Below are 10,474 nucleotides of genomic sequence, written 5' to 3'. Positions count from 1 at the left end.
TATATATATATATTAATTTCACAAATAAAAAAATAGAGTGAAAAATGGACTAGCTAAGAAAACGGAAGAAAGTTAAAAACTGTGGTTATTAAAATTGAAAATCTAAAAGAGAATATGAACATAGATTCATTGTATAAACCAATTAAAGAAAAAGCTGAGAGGGTAAAATTGGAAAAGGAATTTAAGTTGAAAATAGAATTAATTATGGCAGACAGTAGAGGGTAAAATTGGAAAAGGAAATAAAATATCTAATTGCTAATTGATCACAGCAAGAAAGATCGGACATAAAGTTGTTAAAATTCTACGATACACAACAAATCTATAAATATTTTCTATTTAAAAAACCACCCCTAACAATTAATGAACCATCAATACTTTATTATTATTATTATTACTATTGACAGAATAAAGTGATTAGATCTCAAATTAAGTTCACAAATTCATAAGGATTTATTCACTAGCATCCTATTTAAGGATTTATTCACTAGCATCCTATTCTGACCTCAGATTCGCCTTTTACTTTCACGGTTAAGCTTCCAGTTTACCTAAGGTTAAGGATAAATATATATAGATGGAAGTCCTACGTCGGCTAATTTAGGGAATGATCATGGATTTATAAACAAAGAATACTCTCTCCATTGGCACGAGACCTTTTGGGTAAGCCCAAAGCAAAGCCATAAGAGCTTAGGCTCGAAGGGGACAATATCATACCATTATGGAAAGTCATATTCGTCTAACATATATATATATATAATGCATAGGACAACCTCGTTCATTCAAAGAAGCAAGAAACTAACCATATGTTTAATGATGGTAAAAGAGATCCACAAAGCCTTCCTTAAAGTCCTCTCCCCTAATGAAGTCCTGAAATTAAGAGTCAACTCTTCATAATACACGCATTTTACATATAAAAATCGCAATTATTAGAGTAATTATGAGACATCATCTCTTGAGCATGGGATCGATTCATAGAATAATGCAAGTCAACATGGATCACTAAAATAAATCTTATCTTTGATGTATAACAGTCACGAAATGATCTTTTTTTAAATTTATTTACACCAATTCAACGAATGCTCATTGCCACCTTCCCCTTTAATTAATATATATTAAGTTGAACTCACGGGGTTCGCGTAAAAGTTACCTCTTTTGTGTGCATAAAAAGTCTCAGGCATGCAGGAAAAGTGACCGTCTTGTTTCTGGGTCATTAGAATTTGCAGAGGCTGAAACACAATGACGACACCAATGTCCGAAACAAGGTCGCCGTTGCCTTTGCTGTTCCGGCGGCACTCAAGTGGCGAAATAAAGAACTTGACGTCGGTTTCCAGCAGCCTTTTGCCGGCGTTTGGAACTGTTGTGACCGATGGATACTCAAACCTGAACAAGTTCATTATAGTTCCGTATGATAGAAGATATCGGTGAGTCAATTCAACAACTTGTAGATGCAATTCTAAGAGACAATATAGTTTATATTTACACACCATAAGTACTTTCATATCTTAGTTCTTAGTTTCTCTGCTAATAAATTTGATCCTACCGGTTGTGTGATAGGTCCGTGATCCATGATATTCAGTATTGAAAATATATTTTTTTTCTTGCCATATATGAGGATGAATTTCATTAGCTGTAAATGAAAGAACACATACAGTATAAATAATTTTTTTTTATAAGTATTGATATATGAAAAATTAGAATTTGAAAAACAAGTCAAAAGCAAGAATTTGTCTTACTTGCTTTTGGCGAGAGAAAGGAGCGGACCACTTTGGCTGGGCATTTTGGAATATGAATGATGATGCAATGCAGGTGGTGGCAAACTTTCCTGGTAGTGCTAGTGGTGTACTCAGCGTGGGTATCTCCCTTTGAACTTGCCTTCAAGAAAGTGGCAACTGGGTCTCTTTTACCCGTTGATTTGGTGGTGGATGCATTCTTTGCCCTTGATATTGTCTTGACCTTCTTCGTGGCTTATTTGGATAAATCCACTTATCTCCTCGTTGATGATCACAAGAAGATTGCTGTACGGTATGTTCATTTTACCCATTCCAAGTAATATTTTGGTTTGGGTTTGTTCTTCCATCTACTTGTTCTGAAAATTGAAATTTTCAAAAGTGGTTTCAAGAGCTGATGGAAGGGGAAACAGTACATTTATACAATAAATGACAATTTAGCACAAGACGACAACTGCACATATGTAGAAGTTGCAAATAGAGGGCATTAAAACAATATGATTACTTTTCTAACAAAGAAGAAAGAAATTTTTATCATAGAGATTCAAACCTCTAATCTTTTGATCTAAGATTTGAATGGAATAGGTTGTAAATTGTAATTGGTAGAAAATATATAAACAAATATGACTTAGGTGAATGGTGCAGTGTGAAATGAATAACTGAAGAAAATTTCAGAACAGCTATTAGATTAATAGAAAATTATGTGTTGTTACAGTTACCTTACAAGCCTGTGGTTCCCCATGGACGTAGCCTCCACTCTTCCATTTCAGGTAATATACAGAATTTTCACTGGAGAGATGAACCGCAATGAGGTCTTCGGCTTCCTCAACTTACTTCGGTTCTGGCGACTAAGGCGTGTTAGTGAACTTTTCTCAAGGTAACATGTTGCTTGCACTTCAATGTATAACGGAAGTAGATTATTTGATGGTAAAGATTTCAAAAATTAAAAAAGCATTTTCATACTACTTGCTCAGAACTAATCTAACTGACAAATTGCCTCAAATCCAGGCTGGAGAAAGACATACGCTTCAGTTACTTTTTAACAAGACTCATCAAACTAATTTGTGTAAGACTTCTTTCTGGGGATAACAAACTTACTTGTAATGTTCTACTCTCAGACCACTGCTTAAATAGAAGTATCTTTGGGTTGTTCTCCAATGACAGGTTACACTGTTGGCAGTTCATTCAGCTGGTTGTTTCTACTACTGGCTGGCAATTCATCATAAAGATGCAGAAAATACATGGATTGGAATTGAAGTAGAAGATTTTAAAAGCAGAAGTATCTGGCTTGGCTACACCTATTCAATATATTGGTCAATTGTCACACTTGCCACCGTTGGTTATGGGGACTTGCATGCAGTTAATCTAGGGGAGAAGATTTTTAGCATCTGCTACATGTTATTCAACATCGGCCTCACGTCTTACTTGATAGGAAACATGACAAATCTTATCGTTCACAGTGCTATCCGAACATTTATCATGGTAATTTATCCTTTTGCTCTATGCACTCAATCTAGTTACAGGAACCAGTCTAACATAGAAAACATGGTATTTGTGATGTCTACCGGCAATGTAACAAGAAAATGCTACAGCACGAATCTTACCCTGTGACTATGTCTATGTTTGGTAATAATCAATGGTTTCCAAAACAAAGCATAGTATCAATAGAAAACATAATTTTAAACCTGGAACTACTAAATCAACTAATTCAATATCACCAAATGCCATCTTTTTTCATATTGCAAGAAGCAATGAGTAATAATGGACTCCTTTTACTATTAATATTCTTGTCTTAGAATTACGGAGCATATAAAAACCATTTGTTAGTGTCATGTCTCATTCTAAGTTCTCTTTCAGCATTACACTTTATAATAAATGAATTGCATTGTCACTTACCAGAGGGATTCCATAAATGAGATATTGCGTTATGGAAGCAAGAATAGACTGCCAGAAAGCTTGAAAGATCAAATGTTGGCGCACATGCAGCTCAAGTTCAAGACAGCAGAGTTGAAGCAAGAAGAGGTGTTGGAGGATTTACCTAAAGCAATCAGAACCAGTATTGCCCAGCACCTTTTCCGTCGTACAGTTGAGAATGCATACTTATTCAAGGATCTATCTAACGACTTAATCGCCCAATTGGTAAGAGAACTTTTTTCCTGTTCAAGAGATGACGATTTCACCAAAAAAAAAAAAAAAAAAAAAAAAAAAAAAAAAAAAAAAAAAAAAAAAAAAAGAAAGAAAGAAAAAAAAAAAAAAGAGAGAGTCGTAATATAGACTGCCAAGTCATGCAGCATGAAGTAAAAAAAAAGTAGAACTTTGGAGCACTTACCTTCACCATTTAACAGAAGAATATCTGGAAACTAACCGAGCTAAATTTGTAGCTATTCTCAGTTCTCCTGTTGGCCTAATACATATTTGTGCAGGTGTCTGAGATGAAAGCCGAGTACTTTCCACCTAAAGTTGACATTATAATACAAAATGAGATACCAACAGATTTCTACATTTTGGTGTCTGGATCAGTGGTAAGTAATCTTGTGTTTTTTCATCTGCATTCCATGTTCTCTTGGAATCAAATCTAATCTGAACTACATTTATAAAAATGCAGGATGTGATCGTGTACAAGACTGGAACTGAACAGGTAACGTAGAGCAGTTCATTGTTGTGTTAAAAGGTTATTGCCTATTTCTATGCATTACATTATATAATGTAAGAAATTTTAAATATTCACGACCAAATTACAGATGCTGACAAGGTAAAGTTAGACAATTAAGTAGTTATAATAAAATTCTAGGTACTTAAAACGAACTCAAAGAAACAGTTGTATAATTTATATAACAGACCCTAGTCTATTCAAGTAATGTATTTCTAAGCTGTTATAATGAAAATCAAACTCCAGTGAAATTGGTGGCAAAAGAATCTAAATGGTTAGAAGATCCAGAGTGAAGAAAGAGAGCTTTGTCCCAGCAAGCAAGATCCCTGAAATCCAAAGCACACAATTATATTTTTTTTAAATAAGTATCTAATTGGATTGTCAGTATCTTTAAGAAAACTTATGTTGCCTAGGAGTGATAATCTGTTTGGCAATTGATGGATATTCAGACAGTACAAGCAGTGCACATCTTGAATTTCAATAAACCAAGAAGAGGATAGGATGAGATCTGTCCTGTAGTGATTATAGACTGAACAAAAATAGTGTGTTGTATGCACCATCCAACAGAAGATAATATCTCATTCATTCATATATCATAGCACCCAACTATCTTTACAAGTTGATTCTTCAAGCTCAAGTAAGACTCTGAAACCCACACTTCATGCTCGAGAAACTTTCCTGCAAGAAGAAATTGACAGAAGTGTACAAAGTACTGTCATGAATGACGTCAGGAAGGGAAAATTCATATTATGATATAATGTCTTTTCGAGCATTGAGATTGGAAAGGAATACAAGATCCTTATTGAAAGACTTTTTTTTTCCCCCCACCTCAAACTAGTATTAGAAAATAACCCCATTCCAACCTAAGCAGTCTTCCTAGTCTTCCAAATCTCTAAACAAAACAAATAAGATTTATCTACTAGCTCTCTAACAATTAAGTAGAACCAAGACAATTTGGGTAATAATGATGCAATTCAGTGATACTTAAAATGGAAGGGCGGCTGCATCTGCAGTACTCGTGTTGAGATATTTTCCATCCTCAACAGGAAAAGAGAGGAAAATCCAATGAACCTGATTTTTTCACCCTTTTTCGTAATATATTTGCATGAATTGATTTTCAGATTTTGTCAAAGCTGGAATCTCCACAGATGGCAGGGGAAATTGCTGTGATGTTGAATATCCCACAGCCATTTACAGTGAGAACTAGAAGACTCTCCCAAGTCATCAGGATAAGTCATCATCATTTTAAGCAAATGTTACAACCAAACAACGAAGATGGAAAAACCCTTTTCATCAACTTCACTGAGGTTAGAAAAATAGTGGATCTATAATACAATTATTACAAGATAAACAAATTTTATATCAGAAGCCTTTGAGATTAAAGATATCATCATCAAGATAGTAACTGCATAAACTTGCCGTGTATAATCTAATAAAACTCGTGTCTAGTACGCACATTTTTTTATGCTGACTTTTGTGCTGCACAATCAGCACTTGAAGGGGATGAAAAAGGAGGAGCAAAACGAAATACCCTACTTTTCAGAGTTGCTGGAAGACCTAAATTCAGAGGTACCCTTCTTTTATTATTCAATAAAGTGGTTTACAATTTGGACATGCTTAGCTTGTCGTTAGTGCAATGCCGAACGTTAGAAGCCTTGTTGTTTGAATATAACTTTGAGAAGTATCCAGGAGAAATGATCTCTTCTAAATATATTACTAAGAACGTAAGCAGGTATTTATTACATACCAGGAAACTTTACAGCAAAATTAATCTCAAAATCATGATTTTTTAGGATCAAGTTGACTCGGGTTAACTGCTATCTAAAGGATAAGAGTTTCTTTATTAAAACTAGTCAATTTGCTGATTTTCATGCTTGAAAATGAAAGACTTCCAAAAATATCATCTATACAAGTGTGAAATAGGCGAACAAGATTCAAGCAAAATGTTTATGCATATGGTGAAAATAGGCTAGGCATTAATGTGTTCTCCTTACCCATGTCTAGAGAATAAAATAGGAGGAGAATTATGACAACTTGTACTTTTCCACCCTAGACTGATGAAAGTCAACTTTTCCTGCAAGAATATAGCAGAAAAATTACAGAATAAGATATAAGTAGATCAAAGTTATAAGATTCATTTTCTGGAAAATGAATGTTGCTAAAGTTTTTTTTTTAGTTATATAAATTCACTTATGAAACTTAGTATGTAGTAAAGTGAAAAATGAGTTAATAACATAAGATATAAAGGGAGAATCTCAATTTCTTCTCTGGTCAAGAATATTTGACAAAAACAAATTGAAAGGGAAATTTGGAAATTATTTATCTATTGGCTTACATTTCAAATTTGAGGGGAAATAAGTCCAATAGAGTAAACCATAGAAGAGCTTTGTAAGTTACCAAATAAATATTCATTCATAAACTAATTCTAATTTTGTCTAAAATACAAATAGAAAAGAATGAGCAAGCAGCATTGAATGATGCAACTTGTACTGAAATTCTCAATGAAAGTTAAACCTATGCCTTGAAAGAAAAATAGACGTTGATACAAATTAGCTTTGGACAAATTATCAGTACAATACCAAATATTCTTTCTTTCCCTATATTCTTTGAACAAACTAGCTCTTAATGATTTCCTACCAGAGAAAAGGACTCACTTACGAGAACGATAAAAAGAACCTTAACTAGATGATCATCATCGCATGTTGTTTTGCAGTTCACAGAACCGAATGAGACACAAAATCAGAGACTACCAGATTATCATGGAGATCAAAAAATGGAAGGTAAGGAAATTGTGGAATGACATTAACAGTTATGACATTATTTTCTAATTAGTTTATCTTAGAAAGCATGCATAAAGTGGAGAAATCATAAATAGTTTCTTGGGAATTTATTTTTTTCACTGAACATATATCTACTCTGATTGCGGCAAGTTACAACAACATGCAAGCACATTCTAGAATCATCAGGACATAATGTTTATGTGTGGAAGAACTGTGTTGTCACTTTGTTTTTCAAGTAAACTATATTTAGCTTTATCAAAATATTTTACATTCGTCTCTTTAAAAACAGAGTACGGTTGAGCATTCATAACTTTTTCTATAACTTAGAAGATAAACTAAAAAAATCCAACTTTTAATCTAAAAAATATTGAATCAATTTTGTCAGCACTTTGTGTTATCAACTTGATTCAGCACAAAGCACACTTCCTAGATGTTCTAATCTTAATCGAGTTACTTTTGTTCGAGCAACTTGGATACCATGTATTTTCAAATGTTGGACTTTTCCTGGATAAGCACATTTCGTAGCTCAATTCACACAATTATGTTATAGGATCGCCAGAAGCATCTACACCATTGCCACATACAGATCGCATCAGGGTGATAATTCACGAGCACCATCCAGATGAAAGTACAAAAGATGGCAAGGGTATGGGAAAACTGGTATTTCTGCCCAAGTCGATTGAAGAACTTTTCGGATTGGCAGGTATTATGATTAGATTTGTGTGAAGTATAATTTGCGTCATACATTTTAAACAATCCCAGGAAACATTTCAGAAATTACAATCCAACGCTAAGTACCTATTCTTCTTAAAGTACAAAAATTTGTTGGCTTAATCATATGATTTTAATCTGATAGGAAGAAGATGGTGAAATAATAAATTTAAGTCAATAACTAGATTTTTATGTCTTATAAAGACGACACTTAAAGACCTAGTTATCATGGTTGTGTAATTTATTGAATCGAGTTTGGATCAGACAGAACAAATCATCATTGTTGTTGGCTTAATCATACAAAGGGCTTGGCTTTTTATACACCTTATATACCTTTTTAATGTCAATGTAGATGACATCTTTTAATTAGAAGATAACTGATTGACAATGGATTGCAGAGAAAAGATTTGGCAAGAGAGGGAGCTCAATTTTCATGGCTGATGGCTCTAAAGTAGAAGACTTGAATGTTTTAAGAGAGGGTGATCATTTATTTTTTGTCTGAAGACAAAAACAATATCTACTGGGTTTACATAAGGCCTAAACCGATGACTTATGGTCTACAACTATCAAGAAACAAGAGATGAGTGATAGTGTAAATATATTAAAGGGACACGTACTGGCAGAAATGTGCAGAAATTTTGGGAGAAATCTTACAGTGTTCCCCCTCCGTTGTTGAGCATGTCTAAAACAGTGTAAGCAGCTTGTTGAAATTGTTGTTTCTCTTCCTCTAGCACTCCCTTCCTGTCAAGAGCAGAACCCCTGCACTTCTCTATGTCTTCCAATATACCAACAGCATTTTGATCGATTTCACTGCAAACAGTGGAAAACAAGAGGACTATGGTTAGCATGAGAATCTATACGTACCATTATGACGTTTTATGCAATTAATTTGGAGTCATTAGGAGTAGAAGAACTCCTCCATAATTAAAAATATTTCGCTCTCCCCACTTACAGCTTATCAGTTTACAACAACTCCTGAAAATTTAAAATAAAAAACATGCATAAAAAATAAAAGTAATCGAGCTACTCTCCATAATCAACAAACCTGATCATTCTAAGCATGTTCTCCATAGCCCCTTGGGCCTGTTGTGATATATCTGCGCAAATATAAAAATACCAGAACCAGTGTTATCTAATCGGATGACACAGAGTAATCCAAAGATCAGGGTGTGATAAACATCAACATGCAAAGAAGGAAAGAGAAAACGATAAAATGATTTTGTGATGAAAACAAGCACGTCTTGGTCGAACTGATATTAAGGCTTTGAAGTTTTCATCGTTGTTCGGCTATGATTTACCGCCTCTCTTCAGAACAGATCTAATCTCATGAGTACATTTGGTCTGGTATAATTTTCAAGCCTGTAAATTTGCGGAGGAGCAACCTTTCTCCAAGTACAACCGTCTCGAAGCTAGCGAATCAATCAAACTCCTTCTAGAATTACAGAACTTAAAAATAACGGATGAGCGAAGCAAAACAATCATATAAAAATGGACTGCACGTATAAATGGAGGTAGAATCATAATACGCGAGTACTGACTGGCCATTTCTGAACACGATTCACGATTCAAATAGAGTTAAGAATAAAGTGCCAACAGAGCCAACATTTGGAGAAAGACTCTTAAGTTTAAGAATACAAATACCTCCTCGTCATAAGGAAGTACAACTATCACTGCCGATTTGTTCATAATTTGTCTAAAACAAACAACCTCTATCTATTTCGGATTTGTGCTACACAATTTTATAGTATCAGAAGCGAAGAAAGTTAACCTAATCGCCGTTTCCAGTCAAACCTGCGCCGAACATTATCAAATGCAATCCAGTCGAAGTTTCATCACCTACCTAGAGTTTAATCTCAAAGCATTTCTTACTTCTTCAAGCACAACTAGTAGACGATTAACAGTGCCCGATTTTCACAATAAGTACAACAAATCTAACTAAAAATCTCGCCATACAACGTCAGGCAGGCATATTTTCATTACGAGAAAGCGTTTTTGCGCGCTTTTGAGTGTGTGTGCATTAGAGAGAAAGAGAAAAAAAGAAGCGAAGAATTTACGGAATAGGAGAACTGAGAGCTGCGATTCAGATTCAGCTTCTGGCAACGACTCAGATTCCGGCAAGGGAATAAGATGATCGTTGGGTTTTGATTCGGAACTTGCCATCGTACAGAGAGACTGGAACGAGAAGAACAAAGGCTCCAGTTACGTTTGCGCGGGTGAAGTATACAACTGATGTTCAATTTTTTTATTTATATTATTTTTCTTTCTATACAAAATCGTCGCAAATAATTCTTAAATTATTTTAATTTTTTAAAAAATACCAATTATATTATTTTCATAAAAAATATGCTAAACTCACAACTAAATAGTTTATGTATATTAAATTATTATTCCATTAACATAATTATTTATAAATATTTTTTAAAAAAACAGCTAAATTTTCTTATTAATCTTATTAAATTATGCTGAGCATTTAAGGTCAATTATGGTAATATATATATATCAACCTGTGGTGGAACCCGAGAGACAAAGTCAAAACGCTTGATCTTATGCCTCATACTTCAAGACGCTCCTCCCGTCGATCAAGCAACGAAGCTATTCGTGATAGACTG

At 34.1% G+C, this 10,474-nt stretch overlaps 2 protein-coding genes and 1 long non-coding RNA gene across 4 annotated transcripts; 1 reads left to right on the top strand and 2 right to left on the bottom strand.

Moving 5' to 3' along the window:
* Positions 1-396: 396 nt before the first annotated feature.
* Positions 397-2,933, bottom strand: LOC111797171 (uncharacterized). Of its 2 annotated transcripts, none has more exons than XR_002815490.2 (5): positions 2,823-2,933; positions 2,444-2,618; positions 1,731-2,083; positions 1,145-1,377; positions 397-864 (listed from the first exon to the last, which is right to left on the bottom strand). It is a non-coding gene; the product is annotated as an uncharacterized LOC111797171 (long non-coding RNA). The 2 variants fall into 2 exon arrangements; XR_002815491.2 differs by having other exon boundaries at positions 398-864; positions 2,444-2,565.
* LOC111797168 (potassium channel KAT3) lies at positions 1,234-8,464 on the top strand. Its single transcript, XM_023680103.2, has 13 exons — positions 1,234-1,418; positions 1,804-2,019; positions 2,440-2,601; positions 2,733-2,790; positions 2,889-3,206; positions 3,624-3,863; positions 4,148-4,246; positions 4,330-4,362; positions 5,496-5,681; positions 5,866-5,943; positions 7,088-7,154; positions 7,705-7,857; positions 8,264-8,464. The coding sequence occupies exons 1-13, from the start codon at positions 1,234-1,236 to the stop codon at positions 8,365-8,367; spliced, it is 1,899 nt and encodes a 632-aa protein (XP_023535871.1). The 3' UTR covers positions 8,368-8,464.
* LOC111797169 (uncharacterized) lies at positions 3,899-10,099 on the bottom strand. Its single transcript, XM_023680104.2, has 5 exons — positions 9,920-10,099; positions 8,911-8,962; positions 8,520-8,675; positions 6,369-6,448; positions 3,899-5,052 (listed from the first exon to the last, which is right to left on the bottom strand). Exons 1-4 carry the CDS (start codon positions 10,023-10,025, stop codon positions 6,439-6,441), a joined length of 324 nt encoding a protein of 107 aa, XP_023535872.1. The 5' UTR covers positions 10,026-10,099; the 3' UTR covers positions 3,899-5,052; positions 6,369-6,438.
* Positions 10,100-10,474: the final 375 nt, after the last annotated feature.

The sequence above is a fragment of the Cucurbita pepo genome, chromosome 6, assembly GCF_057944985.1.
Source record: "Cucurbita pepo subsp. pepo isolate OVF chromosome 6, ASM5794498v1, whole genome shotgun sequence".
Lineage (NCBI taxonomy): Eukaryota > Viridiplantae > Streptophyta > Magnoliopsida > Cucurbitales > Cucurbitaceae > Cucurbita > Cucurbita pepo.
Note: the sequence above shows the minus strand (reverse complement) of the source record. Positions and strands in the feature narration are given on the sequence as shown.